Consider the following 25,083-nt stretch of genomic DNA (forward strand, 5'->3'; position numbering starts at 1 on the left):
GGTGGTGGGAGGGGGTGGGAGGAGGAGTTGGTGGTAGTGGTGGGAGGGCTTGGTGGTGGTGGTAGGAGGAGTAGGAGGTCTTGGTGGTGGGAGGAGGAGGGCTTGATGATGGTGGGAGGAGCAGGGGGTGGTGGTGGGAGGAGGAGGAAGGTTTGGTGGTGGTGGGAGGAGGAGGAGGGGTTGGTGGTGGTGGGAGGAGGAGGAGGTCTTGGTGGTGGTGGTGGGAGGAGCAGGAGGTCTTGGTGGTGGTGGTGGGAGGAGCAGGGGGTGGTGGTGGTGGGAGGAGGAAGGTTTGGTGGTGGTGGGAGGGCTTGGTGGTGGTGGGAGGAGGAGGAGGGGTTGGTGGTGGTGGCGGTGGCGAGAGCAGACAGTGAGTGTGGTGGGCGAGCTGGGAGGGAGCGAGCGAGCGAGCAACACTTGTTGTAAGAGAAGCGGGGAGGATGAGGATGGCTTGCCGAGCTTGGTGATGTCGTTGTTGTTGGTAATTTTGTGGCTTTTTAAAGTCTCGGCGATAGTGAGATTTACAAATCTGGTGCGCCTCGGCGCCTGTTTGCGTGTCGCAGTGGGCGAGCTTTGTAACACAAACCGCGCAATCGTGGCAATGCGATCCATTGTAAAGTAGCGGGCAAAGCCACTCGGCACAGGGGTGGTTGTCATTAATTAGAGTAGATCAGGACGAAGAAGAAAACTGCTCGGGACGACGAGGACGATGGTGGTGGTGGTTTGTGACCGGGTCTGCGATGCTGCTGCTGCTGGTGGTGGCGGCGGTGATTTTGGTGAACGCTGTTGGGATTCGAGGAGGAGAATGAGACTGGAGGAGGGGGATGGAATGGCTAAGGGATGTTAAATCTGCTCCCCATCCCTTCCCATCCTTATCCCTCCGTTCTTCTGCTTTTGTTTGTGGAAGAAAAACAACAAGAGTTACAAGCGACACACGCCACGCACACATGATATTAGAGGAGGGCATCAGAAGAAGATTCGAATGTGGAGGTTTCTATGGAGTGAAAGAAGAGGCCGATTTGCAACGAGCGTGTTGTTTGAATTGTACATTGTACCAGCATTCAGCCGGTTTGTTTTAATTATTGGAAGAAAAAGAACCAGCAAATATAAATATTACAATTGTCAACCCTTGACCACTGCTAAACTGGATTGAACACACCACACACACATCACCACACACACCACCACATCACACATCACGAAGATGAACAGCAACATTCATCATCAGCAGATGCAGCAGCAGCAGCAGCTGACTAACTCGACTGCCATCCGAAGCGAAATCCGGAGATTCGAGAGCGTCCACCCCAACATCTACTCCATCTACGACCTCCTGGAGCACATCGAGGACCCTCTGTTGCAGAACCAGATACGTGAGCATGTCATCAGCATCGAGGGTGAGAGAGATCAACACCCACAGAGTGTGGCCATGGATCTGTGTTGAAACTTCTTTTGCACCGTACGTTAACGATGGGGTTGTTTGCATCGATCCGCAGTTACATTTTTACCACCCTCCCCCCCCCCTTGTTTGATATGTTTTAATCACCTCTCTCCAATGTCATTGGTGTAACAAGATCTCCATTGGAACCTCAAGATAAAGATCTTCACCACCATCATCATCATCCTCACCATCATCATCTTGGGGAATGGCAAATGTGGATTTAGAATCGTGTTTTATTTAGCAGCAGTTTTAAAACGTCTGACTCCTGGTCACCAATGGGCATTAGAACATGATTGTACCATTCTACCTGTGTGTGAAAACATTTTAAATTTGATATTCTCTTGTAGGCCGTTACGTTTGGGGGGGGGGGGGGGTGGAAATGTGGCTTTTTGAGTATATAATAACAATTTGTTTCGGCAAAAATCATTCCACACTTTGGGCACTGTACCTGTAAAGGCATTGTTCCATCGCCTGCTGGTGAAACACAAGGACATGATGTGCATATCAAGCCATGCTGTGGTTTTGTCAATGAGAAGAATGCGAATTAGTCATCCCCATGGATAGTGCTTTAACAATTGTGAATGTGGTTTCTGAGTACTGTACCCCACTGTACAACGTTTACAGACAAGTCTATCGATGTATTCTTTTAGTCATTCTGGTTTCGTGCCAACGATACGGTTTTGATTGCTATCATTGCCATCATATTGGGAAGTGTGGTTTCTAAGGACTGGAATTATACTCTTTAACTATTTCCTTAATCAACATCTATTGTGAATATCAGGTAATTTTGTTAATTATTTTCCACCAATCCAGAATAACGTTCATTGCAGGCTAGCATCTTGGGAATTCTGATTTCAAAGGACTGTAAAGTGTGCTACTGTACTGTATTTTATCTCCCACTTTGGACATAATATTATGTATTTCCAACCCATTCTGTGCACGTCAATGAATGGTGATGCTCTTATTTTGTCATTTAATTGCAAGTATAGGACAGAATTCATCTCGGGAAATGTGGTTTCTAAGGACTGAAACTATGTTCTCTTAACTATTTCCTTAAATCTTCTTGGTTCTTTCGGTAAAGTCACGTAGAAGGGAAGTAATAAAATAATACAAATTAAACATAATAAAATAATTCTCACGACATTTCGGCCACAACTCAAGCAGCCGTCCTCAGGTGAAGACCAGGTCTGTCGAGGCGACAGAACCAAGAAGATGAATCCCTGCAGTCACGAAAGCTTGAAATCGATATTTCCTTAAATCTCTGTGCAAATGAAATAATTTTGTTCCTATTTTCTACCAATCCACAATAACGTTTATTGCAGGCTATAACGTCGTGGGAAATCTGGTTTCAAAGGACTCTTATCAGTACTTTACTATTCCTTCCCACTACATTGGGACTGAAGTACATTATGTGCATTTCAAGCCATGCTGGTGTATATGCATCTGAATGATAAGGTTGTGATGATTTCTATAATTCCTGTGCAGATAAAATATTCAACTTGGGATATGATTTCTTAGGCCTGTACCTGTAGTTGACGGATTTTACCATCCTCTACGCGTGTAGATGTAGCGTGGAGTGTATTTAAAGTGATTTTGTTTTGGCGTCTATAAATGATAAGGATGTGAATGGCATTTCCTTGCAGGTTTGTGTGTAAGGAAATGTGGTCTCGAAGGACTGTACTGTACACTCCATTGTCGCCTTTGCACCTTTTGACATAACACGTGCATTTTAAGTTAGTTTTTGTTTATGCTAACGAATGATAACGCTGTGATGTATATCGTTCTCTTCACAGGTGTCGGCATTCATCATTCCAAATGTAGTTCATTGCGGACTGTACCGTACCATTTTTCTACCCACATCGTTGGACCAGAGCTCAATGATTCGTGCAGGGTTAACCAGTCTGCATTTATGTCTATGTTTGAATATATTTAGTAATTTTCTGGCAGGCCATCGTGTTGGCAAGTATTGTTTCTAACGCCTAATTGTACTGTACACTAGTGTTTTCTCCTATCCACCTTTGGGCATATGGTAAGAACATGGAGCTCATGAATTGTGGTTTCTAATTACTGTTGGGAAATGTTGTTTATAAGGATTCTCTCCCTACCTATTCAGTATTAATTCCTTCCCTGTATCCTTGGGCATAAAGATGTGATGTGCATTTTAAGTAATTCTTCCGTTGTTTCCATGAATGATACGGTTATAATTGTGTAATTTGTCTGCAGGTCATGAACATTGAAATGTGGTTTAAAAAAAATTGTTTTTCCACTTCCGCCAAACATCTTCCTCCACCTTTCAATGTCACATGATGTGCCGTTTAAATTATTTTCCATCTCGCTTGTAGGAATTACAAGGTTGTGATTTATTCCTACACTTGTAGGTCATAATTTTGGAAAATGTGGTTTCCAAATTACTATTTTAGTCGTTCCATGTGCGCTAAACATCTTTCTTCGCGTTAAGACGTAAGAATATGATGTTACTTTTACGTGGGCACTTGTCTCAGAGGTCAAGAGTGCGGAGCTTGGCATCACAGAGAGATCCTGGCTCCAATCCAGCCAGCCGGGATGTGATTTAACTGGGTTCTCAAGTGTAGTGAGTTGATGGTCTGAACAAATTATTGGACGAAAAAAAGGTATCGTATTTAATTTGGCTCTGCACTTAATTTGGCTCTGCACTTAATTTGGCGAATTCAAGCTCCTGAGAGTTAAAACTATATTTTTTTGATAATGCGAAAAAACCTTACTCTGTGGGAAAGTGGCTTTCCTCTAACATGTGGACCAGAGGTCCATTGAAGGGCTCTCAGTAGTAGTTCTGTGAAGTCTGTTTCTACGGGTCTGCTTCTACGGGTCAGTCCCTAAAAAAATGAGGGTTACACTTTCATGAGACTTCACAATGGATTCTTCATTATATGATGCAATGCCAGTCGGCAAAATCTCGATAAAATTGGGGACACTACAGGAAAATAGATAATGTTACACTTTTTTTTACAATGACAAGATTATGAGTACGATGTACAAGTCAAAACTATGGTTGGCAGTTACAGTGTCTAAAATTATGTGTTGAATCCACAGCTGAATGTAATTTTGCATTGCAAACAAAATGAAAATGACATGCAAAGGTGCGTCATCGGGTGAACAGTGCTGCGTCTCTGTTGGTTTCATTTAAATCCCAGAGTGCCGTAGTTTCAAATTTCACATCCTATCAGGCTGAAATTTAACAAGTGTGACTGCATGGTGTACACGTACAGTGTTTAAAAAAAATGACAATAGCTCGGCCAATCTGCATGTATATGATTATATCGGTAGAGCTGGTGCGTAGTTTGATAGTGTTGACCATTTACTGTATTCCCTGGATTTTAAGGCAGTTCTTTTTTCTCTGTAGTTTCTAGCAAAAGTTTGCGCTGCGTCTTATAACCCAGGAGGTGTTTGTGTGTGAGAGAGAGAGACCGACCCTATTTGTATACATCTACAGACACTGGGAGAGTTTGAGGTGCGTCTTACTTTCCGGAGAGTTATAATTTAGGAGATTACCGGTATCAGAAATCGTGATACGGTAATAGTTTTGTTGTCGTGAAACACAAGTTCTGGAAACAGCATTTCATAGTGCCAGTACCCCATGCATTTGTGTCATGTCCACAATTACACAGTTGATGAAGGTAGTCCAAAATGTCACGTCCTTATTTGATTAAAAAAACGAATTAAGATAATGTTTAAAGAGCAGTTAGGTAGAATGTTTTCTAAAGCCATTTTTGCGATACAGTAAAGTAGTTCATATTTCCGATCAATGGCTTACTGATGTAAATTTCCGTTTCTGACAAAAAACCCCGAGTACATTTCACCATATCAATGTAACACTTTTTTGAATTTCAACAGCAGGTTCCAGTCTTGAGTACAAATTATATGTTTCAAAAGATGGGGAACATCAGTAGATAGACCTGGGGAAATATGCACAGAACGGAGAGCAAGAGACTGAGAGACAGATGCATGGAGAGACACGGGGGGATACAAGCACATGGGAGGGGGGATACAGACCGCCACTCAGAGACAAGGAAACCGAGACAGAGGCGGACATACATGGACAGGAGAGGAGCAGAGAAACACACATGGCAGGAGTTTGAGTGACATGGAGAGAGACATATATGGGGAGAGACATATCTGCGGAGTAGAGAAATGCACAAGGGCTGTGGTTGAAGGAAGGACGTGGTGACACATAGGACAGAAAGAGACGGAGACGCACACACCATGCATCGGCATGGCAAGAGAGTTGGAGGAGAGAGACAAGAGTGACAGAGATGGACAAACGGGGAGGAGGGAGAGCTACAGTGTTGGGGAAATGTAGACGTGTGGAGAGAGACACATGGGGAAAAGAGAGATGCAGTGATATGGAAATAGAGAAATGTGGAGTCACGTAGAAATAGACTCATGAAGAAACACACTATGTATATGTATGTTGCACTTCTTTCGCACCGTACGTAGCCAACCGTGCTAATCGGAGTTACGGAGGAGAGATCCTGTATAGCCAAAGCCACAAGACTCGTGCGCTAAGAGGGCAGAGAGATACAGAGGCATGGAATGGAGACGCACGGTGATTGAGAGACACCGAGAGGCACACGCGCACAGGAGACAGACGGTGACGTGAAATGTGCAGACAGGAGGAGAGACACAGACGGTGACAATGAAAGAGGGGGGCATAGAAGCAGGACGTGCTGATGCAGACACTCGTTCTTTTACAGTTGCTTACTGTATACACAGGCAGAGATGCAATGGAGCTTGTTGAAAGTGCGCCTTCTTGTGGCTAGTTGCTGGGTCACTGGTCTGGTATGTGTCCCATGTGCTTCGGCGCGATCACTGTGTTTATATCTGACCACCTCAAACTGGTGACACAAATCTCATCACGTTCCTCGGTCAACCACATTGTGACACCAACAACAACGGCGGGTAAATTATATTAGCTTCACGACATCGCTCGCTTGGTGCCCTTTGTGAGTTGTCAAAATTTCGCTTGGCCAGTGAGGTCACGGTGATGGACCCAGGTGTTATGGGTTAACCGACTGAGACGACTCGCAGATGTGACACCAAAGGCACCCCACACCCCACACACACAAAATGTGGCACATTCATTGCAGTAGTAATTGTGTAATTTATTTATCCATGAAAGCCACAAGACTCGTATTTCAGGAGGGTGCTGCTTTGGGATGTTTGGTTAATTCCATTAGTGGCTTTGTGTGGGAGGAAACTAGAGTACACTACTGTAACTGGGAGAGAGAGAGAGAGAAAACAAACCCATGCATGTGAAGGTATAACCCAGAAAGGAGGGTCTGTACAGATTGGTTCACAAAACAGACCCGGGGTCAGTTACAATGAGTTCTACAGCAGTGTTGTTGGCTGAAATTACCATTACAATTACACAATGATTTGCAATTAAATTGCGAACGACACCATTACAATTATAGTTGGTCGCTGATCTGTCGCGAACATGCTTGCTGTACCGTCGTATTCTTTGCTACCTTGAATCGGAAGGGCTTTCAGTGTTTTACAAATCTGCGTGCGATCCACAAACCCTTGCCTTCGATGGCATATCGTGTGCATGTGTAATCAATCGCAGGTTTATACAACATGTCTGCTACTAATGTTGCCGCAATGTGGCGATGCTGCGATATATGATATGATGTAAGATCCGCAATAATTGTATTGTCCGTTCAGCAAATGCCTGTATACCATTATGTCATAAATTTACTTTTTCAAAATATTTTATTTACCCGCAAAGGACTTCTGAGAATATAGAAATTACAGTCATGAAAGTTTACAATAATAAGTAAAGTTCTAAAAAAAGAAAAAGCAATAGGCCATCAAGTGTGTGCCTTATCACTTTTTTTGGATAGATTGATTTTGATGTCCATAATATGTGAACAGATCGTAAAGTTGCCGTGATCAGAGAACCTGCGACAGACTTGTGTTAAGCAAACTGCAGTTGAATAACTTTTAGGCAATCTGTACTTGGAAGTACATAAAAGCACAAACCAAGGCGATAAAAATGTGCCATAGGATTGGAAAGTTGTAGGAAATTGACATCGCGATAATCATCGTGTCGTGACATTTAATATCGTTTTGCTTCATACCGTGAAAAATGATGTCGCAGCAAATCTACTGGCTACTGTATGGTTTCTCGAGTAAGGCCACGGAATCCGCCAGTTGTTGATTGTATCTGCTTAACATTTACTGTGCGAAATGCACAGCTTTTGTGGGTGGAATTTAATTTTTTTGGGGTGCTGTGTTTTCATGCAGATTCGTTTGTCAACAGTCAGGAGTGGACTCTGAGCCGGTCAGTGCAAGAGATTAAAGTGGTAAGCACCAACAACAAAAGGATTTCGCAAAAACATCCAGCTCCTACCCCCTCCTTATAATTCCTGCCATTGTTCGCCTTGTACTGTATCTACAACGATCCTTAATCTCTGTTCATAAATGCTTGCAACCGCTACATCCTATGCTGTGGGTTCTCAAACTGGACCCATGTGAAAGTGCAGAGATCACCATGAAAATATAGGTTACATTTTCGTTTTTTGGGATTTTTTTTGCCCATTTACCACTTTCATTCCAATTTGTGCTATCGGCGTTATGTCATGTGACAAAGTGTCTCTGGCACAGCAGTGCAACCCTCAATGTTAAAGAACGGCCCATGGGAGAGAGATTGATTCTTGAAGATGATATTGCCAAGCGGGAGTGCAGTTATCCACTTTTTTGCACTGGTTCGAGAAACGCGGCCGCCCCGGTAAATACTGTAGGTGTTTTAACCGCAATCTACACACCGTCTACAGTGGGCATTAAAGGTCTCATGAAGAGATGGTTTCTCCCTCGACTGGTATGCAAGAGGTCATAGGTTCGATTCCGACCCTGACAACTACTGTTGTATATTTTGAGTCCGCGTGTTCTCTCTCTCCCCCTGGTCACGTGGATTTTTCTCCGGGTCATCCGGTTTTTCCCCATTCCACATTTAGAAAAATGTGCGTTTAGATTATTTGGCTGCTGCTGTAAATTCCCACGCTGACGAGCTATCATTTGTGGCCAGGTCACCATTGAAAAAGAGCTAATGTATTTAATGGGCTTTACCTGGTATATAAAATGTAGATTTTTTTTGTTATTGATGTGTAGTTGTTACAAATATTACAAACAACTACGCATAAACATAGCCCCTTCTATGAAATTATTGTCATCAATAGTTATTTGTGAAGGATAGTTCCATCATGATAGCCTTGTGCTATGAGGATGTCAGAAATATCAAAAGTAAAAATTATCCTTATACTCAAGATGCATGCGTTAAATGCACTGAATACTGGGTCCGACGAATAATTTTCTATTTATATATCTCTCTGCTCTCATTGGTTTACATAAACCATCCAGCCACTTGAGGCGTTAAATTCACCGCCAAGGCAAAAAAGATTGCATTTTGAAATGAATTCTGACCCCAAAATCAGGAAAATTCATCAACTTCCGAGGGAGGTTAATTGTAGTCTTCTCCTTTTGGTGTTCTCTGGTCTAACACTGGTGAGACAAGGCCATAAAGAAGGCTGTCTCAGATGTAGGCGAATCAGTTTAAAAAACAATGCATATCTTATCACAGCATGTTTGTTTGCATGTTCACCACAAGTACATGTGGTTAATGCAGACTTGATGCCTTGCAAAAGGTATGCATTTGGTGTTCGACCATCCTAACACCTATATTTTGGCCAGAAAGGATGAAACTTATTATTATATTTCATCATTTCATGCCTAATCACTTCACATTTCTGCCAGGGATATGTCAAGTGAGAGTAGAAGTGGTTTTATACTCAGGCAAGCATTAGGCTGTGCTTATTTCCCACTTACTACACTGAGTCATCGGTGAAAGTTCCACATTCCTAAGTGGAGGCAAGTCTATTCATAGCGGTGGCATGTCTTGACTCCAGGATCATTTCGCCAGTGAGGTCCGTCGTAGGGTTTCTAATTGCAGATGACATGAGCAGGTGATGCATTAATTAGAGTATTCGGAAAGCAGAAGTCAATGTTTAATGCAGTGGTGAGTGCCGCTGGGCTGTGACCAGACCTGTTCTCCGAGGGCGCTGCTTGGGTTTTCGTGGTTTGAGAAACCTTAGGCGTGCGGACTGCGTAGGTTTTTCGCGGTTTTGTCCTCTGCAGCTGTCCGATGCGTTTTCGTGATGTACCGCGTGTTGTTCAGCATCCCGTCTGACATTTTTGTCTACATGCTAGGAGCTTCTTCAGTGGCATCAAACTAAACTAAATGATAAAAAAAAAATGATTTGACCAGTTAAGGCCCACTAAGCTGTATAGCTCTTTTTCAGAAGTAACCTGGCCACAAATGATAGCTCAACGAAGTGGCTGATCATGTGGACATTTATCGCAGCCAAATACTCTAAACGCATCTTGTTGATTCTAAATATGGAGGAAAAACCGGAGGAACCGGGGAAAAATTTACACGACCACGGGAAGAACACGCAAACTCCAAATATACAATAGGCATCAGGATCGAACCCATGCACTCCTGCATGCCAAGTGAGTGAGTTAACATTTCACCACCGCAGCATCAGGATTCAACTCCCAGAACGTGGAGCGAAACACCTCAGACATCATGCCGAAAAACGAATAATACAACCTGACGACACATCAGAGTTTACTCCCTATTAGTTCTGGAGCCACAGCATGCCCCTGATTCATGGGGCACAACAGGTGTTTGCTTGTCAAGAGGTAGCCAGGAGGCTTAGAGGATGGAGTGCTGAGCTGACGTTGCTGAGATCCTGAGTTAGTATCCATTGAACAATTCACAAGTTTTGTAAGTTGATAGTGTCTGCCTGTTCACTCTCAATGAATACACACACAAAAAGACCTATCACATTTAAATTGGTTACACACTTTATTTGTCTAAATTTCAGCTTTTAAAACTGAAAATATCGGTTTGTCATGCAACGATCGTTGATCTGGCTGACAGGATGGCAATTTAAATTGTGCCACCTCCTGTGTACCCCAGTGGTCACTTGAAGAGATCTCAGAGGTTGTTCTGTGGTATTCGATTCCAGTGAACATTCTCAAGAGAGGGCCGATGGGATACTTTGTCTCGTGATACACGACTGATAGCATAATCAGGATAACAATGGGTGTACGGTTAATAAACTTGTTGACAAGTCGAAAAATGCTTCCTATTTGACACCCTATAGGAGTGAACGAGGCTGACTTGCCCTTCATCAGGATTTGAACTCGTGACCTCATTATGAACTGTGCTCTAAACGCCAGAGCTGTAGAGATGGGGTGGGTGTTGGAGGAGCAGATGGACCTGATCCCGACCATGGCGATGCCTGTATATTTGGAGTTTGCATGTCCCTCTCCCCGTGGTCGAGTGGATTTTACTCTGTGTCCTCCGGATTTGCCTCTCCCCATTTAAAAACAACACGCATTTGGAGAATTTGACTGCTATACATTTGCACATGTGATGACGATTGCTTGTGTTGCGATCGAAACTTAGTTTTTGTTATTTTTGTTATTTTCTTTGAAACTATCTACGTGACTTTACCCAAATATCCAAGAATATTAAAATAAAATGTGTTTTGTTTTTAGTGTAGATGGGAACAATTTTTGATCCAGGCCTCAGATCCAAGGGGGGGGGGGCCCCCTCAGATCTGAGGGACTTCGGAAAAGGGTTCGGGGGGGGGGGGGGGGTCGAGTCTCAAATGCCGAGGTGACTTCATCTGAAAATTGTCCCCGGGTCCTCCGTAAATCCTTGGGGGTGGCTCTGCCAACTAACCACTGCGCCGCCCAGCGGAGTATGCGCCAAACGTGTAATAACGCGAGGCTCGCCGTGAGCCTTCTGCCCGTCTCCTTTGCTTTCAGGGGATTCTAGGCAACCTGTCGAGTGGGAAGTCTGCGCTGGTGCATCGCTATCTCACGGGCACGTACATACAGGAGGAGTCTCCCGAAGGTAAAATACACATCCAAGCTTGCAGCAGGGGCTGTGGTGTCTGTCTGTGCATATTCTGTCGTTGGATAGTCAAAGGTAAATTGGTAATGGGTGCATCCCTCCTGTTGCTTGTTCACGCCACTGCTGGCAGAAGGACCTCCAGTAGAGGGAGCTCCATTAGGGGACCACTCTCGATGGTGTTTTCTTCTTTCATGCTGGAAAATTGTCTTGTAAGAGGCGGGAGTTTGTATGTATGCTGAACTTTTTATGCACCGTATGTAGCCAACCGTGCTAATCGGAGGTGCAGGGGAAGGACAACAAACTAAACACAAAAAGCAGTTCTAAAGAAATTAGTTTTCAATGTAGATTTAAAAGTACGTAGCTCCAGTGGCTTCCTTAATATCGGAAGGAAGAGCGTTCCAGACGGCCACAAAAGCGCATCTGAAATCACACGATGCGGTAATCGTCTTGGTTCGATGGCTAGCCAAAAGCCGTTGCTTCGAGGATGACCAGAAGTTCGCGTGATGATGGTATTGGTGGTTCATTTGCGGAAAGCACTTTGTGTGTTATGAGTGCGCACTTTTAATCTACACTGCACCACACGCGACCTGCCAATGTACTAACTGCGGAGCATCATATCCTGCCACGTGCAGAAGTGGGGGGGTTTAATAGACTTGCTTCATGTTTTGATTGGCGAGCCGGGAGAACGAACTGGCCACCTTTGGATTGTAAGTCCAGTTGTCCTAACACCGTGGCGATATCTCAGCGGGATGGTTGACAGATTAGCCTAGAAATTAGACATCACAGCAATACACTCCACTCCTCCTGACACGGTTGTCTGGCTTGACCACCTGAATGTAAAATTGTCGTTGTAGCTCTGCAACTACATCATCAGCCATATGAAAGAAGATGCCTAGAAATAGCTTCAGCTGATGTGTGGTGGATTTGTTTGACGCCTCCGTAGAATACTTCGGATTTCACAGCGGTTCACTGGTTAGTGGTCGGTGGCCCGGTAGCCGTTTCCACAATGGCACGTGCCGATGCAACACGAACGCCTTTTGAGGGTTGTCTTTGAGAAAAAAACCTCATCCACAAAGTCTCATTGTCCGTAATGCTTTTTGGGTTAGATCGCTTAAAAAACAAAATTTATTATGGATTATAATGGTTGCGAACGCCTACGTGTTTAAACTGTCAGTGAAGTATTTGGCTTTTGTTGAGAGTAAGGTGGATTTAAGTGGACGATTTATGAAGTTAATCAAACATGCGTTGTAAAATCTGTGACGTGAACCTGGGTTATGTTTAAAACAAATGTGCATGTGGGTTATCATTGCAATTTGCAGGACACCACTCAAATATGCAGTTGTTGTGGTGGGTAAATGGTGGTGGCAGTGAGGTTGGAGGTGGTGGTTAGCAGGCATGTAACAATTAGTGTATTGATCAATGAAGATCTGGTCTCATGTTCCCAATAGGTGTTGTTAAATGTGTTTGTGTAAGAACCCATTACTGTGGTGACCATGCAAATTACGAGCATATCTATAGGCGATTGGAGTAAATGAGACAATATACTTTACAATGAAGCATTCTTAAAATATATATTCGCACACACAGTTTGTGAGTTATTAGGTTTTTATTTTGAAGGAAAACCCTCAATTGTATATTTATGCATTTGTTTGTATGCAGCAAGTGTGCTGGCTGAGATCCGTGGGTTCGTGTTGTTGTCGTCTGTACATCTCGTGTGTGTGTGTGTGTGTTGAGTATTGGTCTCTGTTGGTATGTCTTGTTCTGTGATCATCTCGTGTGTGTGAGCATTGGTCACCGTGTTTCCGTGTTGTGTGTACATCTCGTGTGTGCGTATTGAGTATTGGCCTCCGGGTTTGTGTTCTGTGTACATGTGGTGTGTGTGTGTTGAGCATTGGCCTCCGTGTTTTCATGTTGTTCTGTGTACATCTCGTGTGCGTGTTGAGCATTGGCCTCTGTCCTTTCAGGGGGCCGCTTTAAGAAAGAGATCGCCGTTGAAGGTCTCAGCTACCTCCTCCTAATCAGAGATGAAGGGGGACCTCCAGAGGCACAGGTTAGTAATGTACGGGCGCACGAGTGTTCAAAACGTGCACACACGTTTCACGCGGCTGACCAGCAAGAGCGTTGGCGTCACAGGAAACAAAAACGGTTCTGATTATGAGGATGGTGGTAAACGATATAAAAACTCATTCAATCAATATTTATTTTACGCGCCAATATCGCCCTCAATAAAGTGGGCATCAGTGCACATCAAAACAGAACGGGAATTATACATGGGGCACGAAGCAACAGGGATGAACGATTAAACCGTCACAACCTCAGCGGCTAAAACCGGCTGAGCAGAGTAATGATAAGAAAGACAAAGATAATTTTGTTAACAAAGACAAAGATCCCTCATTTAAAGACTTTTAACAGACTGTTGGGGCAAGTGTTGTAACCGAGCACCGGCGTGGTGGTACATGAGATGGGGTGGGTGGCCAGCACCACCCTCTGCTGCCTTTGCTTGCCCCCCCCCCACACAATGCTGATGTTTACACACCGCACAACGTACTTATTTAAGGCTGAGTTAACTTAGGAGAGGGGCTCCAGGACTGGTTCAGATATTCTCCACCGATATTGGTCCTAAGCGGGAATCGAATGCGGGTTGCCGGGTTCGTAGTGCAGTGTGCTAACCACTGTGCCACCGCTCCCCAACGGAGCTGTAACTATTAGTCTCCCTGTGCCGTCAAACACGCAAGGCGAAAGTCCAGGCGTTTCCACTTTGATCTGTCACGAACAAGTTGTTCCAGGTCTCGTATGTCGTTAAGTGCTTTGGTGTCTGATGTTATTGTACGATGAAGTGTCCCTCTAGGCCAGGGGTCGGCAACCAAAATAACAAGAAGAGCCATTTCTTTCCAATTCGGTACAAAATTCAGTATTTCAAGAGCCGCAATGCATCTGAGTACATACTGTACATACGTACATATCGTCAAGAAGCAGCCCGTAAAGAGCCGCATGCGGCTCCGGAGCCGTAGGTTGCCGACCCCTGCTCTAGGCCAAACCTCCCTTGTGTGTGAACCGCTTGGGTTTCTGGTAGAACTCCTCCTTTGAAATTCCTCTCATCTGCCTTGCAGAGTACTTGAGTCAAGTAGATCCCTCTCTTTGCATGTGTGCTAGAGTAGCTGCTGGTATTCCCTCTGCTGTGAATAACAATAGAAAGTTGCCAACCTGTCACCACCCACCACCCCCCTCGCCCCTGTCGCTCACCAAAGCAAGGTGCAAAACAAGTAAAAGTCAAAGTTATTTCCTGCTCAATTGAGCTTTAAGGCAGTGCTCATCTCCCAACGTCATGGGCCTATTGTGGAAATTCACGTTCCTATGGCGGGGACAAGTCTATCCACAGCTCTCCCACTGTTTACTCTCCACAACGTGGTACTAATTTTATCCACCCCCAGTAGTATGATGGACCGAGTCAACACCCAACCAGGATTTTTAACTCGCAACCTTCTGATTGCGAGCCGCTCGCTCTGCCCCTGAGCAACCTGGCAGGTTCACGGTCTCAACAACACAGCGGGATCCATTTATGGGCCGCACCTTCACCAACCCGTGCTGGCCAGCGTGGTAAAGTATAGTGAAGTAACTCCTATAACTGACATGACATTGTGAGGCCCTTATCCAGCAGTGGATTGACAAAGGGCTGTGCATTATTCACGTTAACGACGAAGATGGCAAGTGTTTTGTTTGCGACTTGTACATCACTGCTAATACGGTCCGTTCATATTTTTGTGCTCGTTAAAAATTGTTTCCCCGTGGCACACCACAGGAAGGGGCGTAGAGCCGAGAATACAATGTGTGGAAAAAGGGAAAGGAATAGAAGAAGGAAGGGATGGCTGGGATGGAAGTCCCCAAAGTAGACAAAGAAGAGGCCACTGCTCAAGATGAGCAGCAGGAAGAAAGGAGGAGCGCCGGGGCAGTGAGGAGAGGAGGGGGAGAGGGAATGACCGGGTCTGAGATGTCGGGGATGGGAGGTTGATCATGAGTGGGGAGGGAAGAGAGGAAGAGGGAACGGAGGAGCAAGGGGATGTGAGCTGCACGGAGCAGAGTGTTTTCACAGGGGGCGGGGAGAGGGGAGGGATTCAGAGTTGGGGGTTGCCACACGCATAAGTCACGTGGTTTACGGGAGGCATTAGCCGATTCAGATTTCTAGATAGACATTGATTATGAGTTGTATGCACCTGTTTACAATAACATTAATAGTAGGTTGTACCACACTTGAACACTGTACACTACATACTTCACGAATCCCAAACTGTTATTTGTTTTTCCCTCGGTCAATGTTCTCGAGTGAGAGGTCACTCATTCACCTTTGCTGCCCCTGTAGTCTGGAACTCCCTTCCCTCAGCCATCAGTGCTATCGACTCCCTGCCCCTGTTCAAGTCCAGGCTCAAGACTTGCCTTTATTCCTCTGCCAATAACTGACCACCTTTTTCTATCAATAAATATGCCAACGGTTTCTGTACAGCGTCTTTGAGATGACGTAGCATTTAGATCAGGGGTCCCCGGGCTACGGACCGGTTCCGGTTCGTGGCCTTTTAGGAACCAGGCCGCACAGCAGGAGGTGAGCGGTGAGTCCGCGCGTGGCCCGCCCCCATTATTTTATTATTTACCACTTCCGTCCGCGCCTCTTTCCCGCACCGCGCACATGTCTCAGTCACAGTTTTGGTAAGCCCACAAGCTCTAACTCCTAGCCAGAATGAGTAAAAAACAAACGTCGCTGGAGAGCTTCTTTGAAAAGGGAGAAAGACGCAATGATGAACCCCCCCCCCCCCGGTCCGTGGAAAAATTGTCTTCCACGAAACCGGTCCCTGGTGCCAAAAAGGTTGGGAACCGCTGATTTAGATGAAGTAGCATTTAGACTATATATAAATGAGCAGTGTATTGTAAAGTTTTAACCAACAGAGGGCATTACAGTCCAATGCACAGACATTTCCCAAACACATTGCATGTATATACTGTGCAGTATTATAGAGCATGGGTATATTTATTAATTTCATAATCAACAAATATTTTTTTGTTGGCCCCAATGTTATCCCAGCTGTGCTTATCGGTGTGGTGTGGTGGAGATAGAATGGACAAATATTGAGAACTCTCACAGAGCAGTACATCACCCCAGGGGTTGAAGAACGGTCCACAGAAGGAGCTGTCACAGAACTACTTCTGATATGTCTAGTAACCTCTTATCCACACTAGGGGGCATCACTCTCCCACCTGCCCTGCTAAAAAGAAAAATGTGTGTCGCATGACAATAAAGTTTTTATTTTTACTTGTATTCGCTCAAATTTTGTTCTATTAAGTGCAAAACTAAATTTAATGATTGGGGTTTTTGTGTGTGGTCAATAGTAAATTGGCTGAGACTGTCCGCTCACTGCACTTGAGAATCTGGTTTGCTCATGGATTTGAACTCAGGTCACTCCTTTTGAGAAAGGATAAATGATTAAACAATACAAATCAGATGTTAAAGATACATTTTTTTTTATTTTTAAAAAATTGAACCGTAGTCCAACTCTTGACAATGAATTTAATTGCCGGTTGAGGGAGGGGTGGGATGAATCATTACCCTCCACGGTGAAGATAGGAAGCCCCCTTAATTATAGCAACATGTTACAATATAGCAATTAAATTAAGAAATTTATTTTCGTGTATGAAGAAAAACGACAATTATTTTACCACCGTTTATGTGTGTGTGTGTGTGCTGAGGTGAAGCAGTGGTACCATGGTTAGTGAAGCTATGCTATGAAGCCGAGTTGGATTCCCAGCCACAGCCAACACCAGTGGAGAGTAATATCTGGACCGGTCATTGCTGTACTGTATTTCTACGCTCCCGCATCTATGTTGCTTGTCTTCACCTCCGATTAGCACCTCCGATGAGCACGGTTGGCTACGTCCGGTGCGAAAGAAGTTAAACATACATAATACATTCACCAACCAGCACTGACCTGCGTGGTGAAGTTTGATGAGCAACCAATTTGCAACCAATCTAATAATACAATTAAAGAATAATAACGTTCAGCCATTTGTCAATCAAATTAATCGATATGTAGCAATCATCGCCCCCCTATTGGCAGACCAGTGCCCCAGGTCACTCTAGCCAATGAGACTATCCTAGTCTTCTTTCAATTCTCACATGGTCAAACAAAAAATGCTGAATTGCAACTAGGGCTTTCGCGACCAATATCCAAAATAGAGGTTTTTTTCCGGTTAGATCGCGTAAATATAAATGTGTCGTTAAACTCGCCACCACCCGACATAGCCACTTAGTAAAGTTTGTCACGTAAACAAAACGTGCCAATTCGCTCCTAGTTCAGCATACCGGCGTGTTCGGAGAGTAAACCCACAATATTTACAATCCAGTACCGTGACGTTTCGCCGGGAATTACAACCAGCCTCATTGGGCGACAGCCAGAGTTGTGGAGAAATCCTCCTGTTTAGGTTTTAAACAGAGGGATAAATGTGGCGTCACTTGTGAGCCAATCATAATTTAAATTGATGAAGCACCCTTAAACAGTCGTTATCAGGGCGCTAATCAGGTGTGGTGCGAGGGGGGTAATGTGTTCATATAAATTACAATGCATATCCATTGAATGCACTCCTGGATGAACGCCTCCCAATGTTGTGTTTGTAACGCGTGCTTGATTTGACGTTATTACGTCACTGTGCTGGTGTCACTGCGGTTTGATGAAGTGGAGGCAGGAAGGTTGGTGGTACTGGTTCAGATATCGCTCGCCACTAATGTTAGCCATGGCTGGGAATCAAACTCGCGTCGCTGGGTTTCCGGTGCAGCGGAAAAAGCAAAATGCTGTCAGCAAGAGGTGTCGTGTTGTAAAAGTGCATTCAAATAGAACTGACTGAAAGCAGCCATGCTTACCATTGGCTTCTCTATAGCCTATAGTGCTGTCAGTCATCATTAGTGCTGGCTGATAACAAATTATGCCAAATTGTTAAATGCATAATAAATTTAGAAATTCACCAATTTCATTATTTAACACTGCCTCAAAAGATAGCTTTGTATTGTTTTTTTAAACGGGTGATTGTGTGCGATTGCCCATGCAGTCCCTTAATAGATTGTTTACGAATTACATTGTTTACGAATTACATTATAATTGAATTTTGCATAAATCAACAAGTCGGGGTCTCACTTCTGCCAGCTAATCACCAATGTAAAATATTACTGAGCAAAAATTCCAAGGGTGGCCTTACTTACGGTTTAATGATAATTATTGATAATTATTTTGGGTGGAGCTTGGGCTAAGCGGTGCGTGCACTCGGCTATGGACCTGACAAACCATTTAAAAATATATATATATTTTCTTAATTTTATTTTCGGCCACGGCTAGCATCAGTGGCGGCGAATGGAATCTGAACCAGTCATGGGCTAATTCCCAGCCGCCTTTTCACCAAACCACATTGACCAGCATCGTGAAGTATGCTCAATCCCCATAACTGACACAGTATGGAGAAGTCTACATCCAGCAGTGGATTGAAAAGTGGTTGCAAGTTATTCGTTATCGTATTGCCTTCGTATTGGCTCGCTAGTGGCACTGTTATTTATTTCTATTGTCAGTATTGTTTTACCATCTTATTTAATACATGTTTACGTTATTGCTATTAAACAACACTATTACAGTTGCTACTACTGATAAAAACAATTACTTCACACTCATTCAATGTTTCCACTCATGACTGTACCACAGACTAAGGTAGCGATAAATAAATAAATATATAGAGCTCGTGCGTAGGTGCCAGGTTGACTATTAACACCGCAGGACAACTTGGAGGCTTTCATCCAGTAGTGGATTAGGGATCTGAACTGAAACTATTAACAAATATTATTTTATTTTACCAGGTAAGGCCCACTGAACTTAATAGCTCTTTTTCAGAAGCGACGCGGCCACAAATTATAGCTCAACGAAGCGACTTGTAACGTGGAAATTTAAAGCAGCCAAGTACTTTAAATGCATGTTGATTCTAAATGTGGAGGGAAAAACCAGAGGACCCGGAGAAACATCCACGCCTCCACGGGGAGAACATGCAAACTCCAAATATACAGGCGTCAGGGTCGGGCTCGAACATACGACCTCCTGCATACCAGGCGAAGTAGTTAACATCTCTCCACCATGGCACCCTTGTCTGATGATGCTGATCATTGATGATGATTAACATAAACAGCACTCGATCCAATAGTTAGCATGTCTGATCTTTCTCTTTGTGCGTGCGTCATCATCATGATTCATAGGCAGAGAGCCTTGTAGGTGTCCACTGGACGTTTCGTCATTTGTTCCCACTTACATCTGTTTGGTGCCAATATGCTCAAGTAGTGCACATCTTTCTGCGTGCGTGCGCGTGTGTTCGTGTGTGTTTATACGTGCGTGTAGTTTGCAGCGTGGATGGACGCAGTGGTGTTTGTGTTCAGCCTCGAGGATGAGATCAGCTTCCAGACGGTCTACAACTACTACTCGCGGCTCTCTGCGTCGCGCAACATGGCCGATATGCCCATCGTGCTCGTTGGGACGCAGGGTGAGCTTGGACCGCTTGCGCAAAACGGAACGGTTAACTGATCGTAGCGCTTCGCTGCAAATGACGAGAAACTCGTGGGGACAGAAAATGTACCAAGTAGTAGGTAAAGGGGTAAATGCTGGCGGAAGGCCCTCCACTCGAGGGAAGATCTAGAGAGGCCCTCTTAAGTGGGTGTTTGATCCAAATACATGAGGTGGTGGTGCTCAGATCTGCTTATAGCCCTGGACGGGTGGCGGATATTCTACATTCCTATGCCTAAAGCTAGTCATTCTATGATTACGTGGTAAAAACGTAACGCGTATGCGCACATACCATTTCATAGGCATGCAAAGGTACGTTCATACAAATATTTTCTCATGCACACTGTAAATGCAATAGTTTGTGAAATAAATGACCGATTCTAAGTTGCACTTAAAAAAAAAAGTCAACTAGCAGCCCCGCACCTCCTCTGGACTTGACCTTCCGTCCGTGCCTCCAGGCAGCAATACTTTTAAAAATGGTCTAGTATGAAGTTGGGGGTGTGTATTTTAATCCAGTCGGTGTGTGCGTGTGGACAGATTCTTATAACTTTGTAATGCAATCTAAATCGTCATTTACGAAATTCCATATCGAATGCGTCTTGTCGTCTTGTCACAATGTGGACATTAAAATATATTTCATATCATCTTTTATATACATAAACTAATTTCGTTAAAAAAGCTTTTCATGTTTAGTTTGTTGTCCTTCCCCCGGTGGTGCGAAAGAAGCTCAACATGCATACATGGAGACTACGGTGCTTACATTGTTGTGCATGCTACATGCGTCGCGATGATACAGATGTTCAAGTTGTCTGTATTATCTCACCGTCGCGTCATCCCCGTCGTCTTGGCGACGACGACGACCTCCACCCCGTCGTCATTTTCGGCGGAGCAGATGCCATCAGCGCCGCGAATCCGCGCGTCATCGACGACGCGCGCGCACGCAAGCTCTCCGGCGACCTCAAGCGCTGCACCTACTACGAGACGTGCGCCACCTACGGACTCAACGTGGAGCGCGTCTTCCAGGACGGTACTTGCCGCGACGCGCCACCACTCGTCCGCAGAGCGGTTGGGCGGGGGGTGGGGCGAGGGGGGAGGGGATGCTCCTTAAACTCAAGTCCTACGGGGGTGTGCGTCGCATTTTGCCGCTCGAATTGCACGCGGTCAGGAAAAGGTCGCAACGTGGTGGGTCACGAGGACTGGAGAGTCCGGTCATCGCTGAATCAGAAGGTTTTTCGTTTGTTTAAGCGAAATTCTTATCCAGTATGGCTCATCCATTTTTTTTGAACAAATAACGATGAATGTATTCAATGTCCTCAAATGCTCTGCAATCACTGTGTTATTTCGACGCTAGTGGAGTATTTGAAATGAATCCTTGCAATACTTCCAAGTTATCAGCTGAATCTGGTAACGATGCCAACTTTTGTGCGACCAAAAAGTGACAACTTGGTGTTGTGAGATTCTCTATTTTGTTTCCTGTTGGAATAGTTGTGCCACTTGCCTGTCATGGTACGTGCATCGTTATGTTTTTTTTTATTTTGTCGAGCTTACAGGTAGTAAACATCACATCCATCACGGCCTTGTCGGACACGATCATGTCCCCAGAAAGCAGCAAATCTACATTTTCGTGTTATCTCCTCTCTGATAAAGCGCAATAACAGGAAGTCTCCGTGGGGGGAAAGTTATAGAAGCGATGAAGCTTAACAATTGCCTTGGCACTAAGTCATTCTACGATCAAGTTTCAAGTTTTTTTTATTTAGCCAGGTAACAACCAAAGAGACCAGGATAGTTTCTGTTACAAGAGGGGACCTGGATTACCAAAATGACAGAAGCGAAACTATTCAAATAAAGGACAACGATGAAGCAAGTAGGAATTAGATCAAAGACAATTGTGTCACGTGAGAAATCGTCACATGCCTACGAATGACTAAAGGAAGAAGTTGTCCGGCATGACAAAATTCCGCCTTTTTGTCTGTTAGATCGTGGGCGAAAGCAGTCGCTGGTGGTATGAGGAAGACGGGAGCCTTTTGTATTGCTTCCAGGCTCGTGCCTACGATGGATCACGGGGGGGCGCTATTAAAGAGAAAGAGGTCTTTCTCCAACCTGCTTTCTAGAATGGGACCCTTTTATACTTCTTTCCCCGGGTGGGAGGGGTGGTTGTCAAATGCGAGCACCCAGATCCGGTCATAATTTTAAAAAGGATCTTTATTTAACTTTAGTTTTGCCTGATGCGCTCGTGTGCAAAAGCGTGTGGATTATTTATTCTCGCTGTGGAATAGAAAAAATGTGGTCCTCCTCCGAGTGCGCTGAAAACATGGCAACACATACATACACTGTGCTGACGATTGTTTTTTTTAAAGGCATTCAGATTACAAGTTATGGTAGCGCAGCCTGCTAAATAATTGCCGCCTTGCAGAGCGGAATCAGTTGCGTAGCCACGACTTGAATTTTCACGGAATATATCCTGAATCGTTGACTGACCCGAAGGTGGCACGTGACTAGTGTTCACAGTGATAACAAGATGTATAAATGGATGTGGTGTGAAATTAAGTCTTGAGTGTGTGCAGGTGGTGCAACTGCACCGTGTTATACGGATTTGGGTGGGGGGGTGCAGGCATCAGGCTATGGAAGAGGTGGGGGGGGGGGCCGGTTTTCAGTTCATTCCTTGCACCATCCCCCACGCCAATTACACTAGGCTACTGGATAAAATATTTATTGATATTTTCAAAAACCTCCATCCATTGAAAACATTGCTGCCACTGTGCCTCTGTCTGACTTTCGTTTTTTTGTAAACGAATTTCTTTAGAACTGCTTTTTGTGTTTAGTTTGTTGCCCTTTCTGCGCACCTCTCGATTAGCATGGTTGGCTACGTACGGTGAGAAGTTCAACATACATAGAGCAGTGTAAATGGGTACACCGCAGTAAGTTCATCGTGTGCGGTGGGTCAAAGTGTGGGTACCATTTTCACTTGCAAAACATCTGACTGGTGTGGAAGAGCATGCTAAAAACACCCTCTAGAGGAGCTGTTCTCGACCCCTTTCTATTGGAGCCCTTCGAGCAGCAGCAGCATTGGCATTGAGCGATTAAATGCAGAGCTGTACCTTTACCTCTTTGCCCTCGCCTCCGTTTAACGGAAAAGGTAATTATGAGTTTTGATGGTGACTGCACACCGACGTGGGCTTCGTGCATCTGTGTGGTTTTGGTGCTGAGCCTCGAAAAAACGACAACGATATTCTACAGGATGACCCTCCACGGGGAGCCTGGTAATTAAGCCGAGCCTCGTTAGAGCGATTAAATCCTGTGCCTGTCACGTTCTGGCTTGTCACCGTTAGCTGGGGTGAGCTGCCAAGCGACCCTTGTGAACTGCGGATAACGCGGAGCGCCGCGGCGGGAAAAATGCCGGCCGAGAGTTTTTTTTCTTCTTCCCCCAATTAAAGCGCTATCCTCCCGACGTCAAGTTCGGTTTCGCAAAATATAAGTGGAAAGCTAATACCTTTATGCACTTTAGTTGTACTTGGCTATTTTTAGAATCTGTATTTTTGCGTAGGGGAAAAAGAAAGAGTTGTTATTATGCAACCCCAGCAATTATATCCATCGGTGGTTTTCCTCGCTTTATGCGGGTTCTGTTTGTGCGATTTTTGCATGTGGGGCTAACCTCCCTCTGATTAGCATGATTGGCTACATACGGTGTGAAAGAAGTTCAACATGTATACATTTCTATCTAAAAGTCATGATATTATGCGGTTTGAATTCACACATGCGGCCTTACCTTGTAAAGTATAGTATATGCAGTCGGTCATTGGGGATGTTGAACCATACTTCGCCATGCTAGTAAGTGCAGGTTGTTGAACGGTGGGATCATAAATAGTTCAGACATCACGAATCACCTCTCCGACATTTAAATACATTAAAATCCGGATTTAAATACACCTGGAGTACAAGTACATATATGTGTGTTTGTGTTTATATCAGAAAATTACAATTTCCTTCTCCGCACCAATGTAATATTAGGATGTGTTGCTAATATCAGAACTGTGCTTGTATAAGGCACACTTATATGCATGTTCTACTGCATCTCAAATATTTATTTACGCACGCATAACAATTTTATTTTGCAGGTGAGGTCGTGAAGCGGTGCCACCTGTAATGGGTTAAAGAGGTTTTAATTAACGTCACTCGATGGGGCTGCTACAGTTCGTGGCATCTGGGAACCTCGCCCTTGATAATTAATGCGTTTTTCATTTAAAATAAAAGTCGTACATTTTACACAAGCGGAATGAATAATTGCGTTGGAGGATTGTGTTCGTATGATTCGGCAGATGGAAGGAAGCAATGGCAAGGTGTGGTGGCGGTGCAGCAAAATCTATTGATGTACTCTGCTTCTTTGCTCCCTTGTCTATGCTCCTTCAATAACCCGACGGTGGCCAGCGTGGCATGTTGTGCTCAAATTTGCCCACACGACACACACAGGGTAGGGATGAGGCCCTCATCCAGCACTGGTTGTACAAAAGGGCTGTACAAACGCAATTATAATATTTTTTTAAAATCTCATCCACCTTCAACAGTTTTCTAACCGTGCAATCGATGCCCAGCTTCATGTTAGCTACGCTTCAGATCTTGTAACACGTCGGTAATCCCTCTGCCAATGTTTCGTCATCGTGTGTGTTACCCGCCGTGATTACGGACCTTTAGTCGGTTTGACAAGTTTGACAGCTTGTCAGGTTTGACAAGTTCTCGTGTGTATGTCTGTGTGTGTGTATGTGTGTGTGTGTAGCCTGACACAAGCGTCGTGGTGACGTCACCGCCACTTAGTGGCGAATGGCGGTTGTTGTTGTTGTGTAGCCAGGGTGTGGGGAGCGGTTAGCGCGCTGCGCTATGAACCCGGCGACCCGAGTTCGATTCCCGCTCATGGCCAACACCCAGTGATGATTATCTGAACTGGTCCTGGGCCTCCCCTAGGTCGACTCGGCCTCAAATTAGTACCTGGTGTAAACATGGGGAGACGAAGGCGGCCGAGCGTGGTGCTGGCCACCCACCCCCTCGTGTGCCGTACCAGCCTTCATCGGTGCTCGCTAACAGCACTTGCCCCTACAGTCTGTGAAGGCTATATGGGGGGG

The 25,083-nt window shown here is 44.7% G+C and overlaps 1 protein-coding gene across 2 annotated transcripts in view; it reads left to right on the forward strand.

Annotated features, from left to right (window-relative positions):
- The first annotated feature begins 354 nt into the window (after window positions 1-354).
- The window catches only part of LOC144943477 (arf-GAP with GTPase, ANK repeat and PH domain-containing protein 1-like), a 65,871-nt gene continuing 41,142 nt past the window's right edge, over window positions 355-25,083 (forward strand). For both annotated transcript variants that reach the window (XM_078870946.1, XM_078870947.1), the window contains exons 1-6: window positions 355-1,394; window positions 7,721-7,779; window positions 11,312-11,399; window positions 13,364-13,449; window positions 19,808-19,949; window positions 20,862-20,996. In XM_078870946.1, coding sequence (XP_078727072.1) covers window positions 1,205-1,394; window positions 7,721-7,779; window positions 11,312-11,399; window positions 13,364-13,449; window positions 19,808-19,949; window positions 20,862-20,996 — 700 coding nt within the window. In that variant the 5' untranslated portion in view covers window positions 355-1,204. The remainder of the gene's footprint in view (window positions 1,395-7,720; window positions 7,780-11,311; window positions 11,400-13,363; window positions 13,450-19,807; window positions 19,950-20,861; window positions 20,997-25,083) is intronic.

The sequence above is a fragment of the Lampetra fluviatilis genome, chromosome 31, assembly GCF_964198595.1.
Source record: "Lampetra fluviatilis chromosome 31, kcLamFluv1.1, whole genome shotgun sequence".
In the NCBI taxonomy this organism is placed as follows: domain Eukaryota; kingdom Metazoa; phylum Chordata; class Hyperoartia; order Petromyzontiformes; family Petromyzontidae; genus Lampetra; species Lampetra fluviatilis.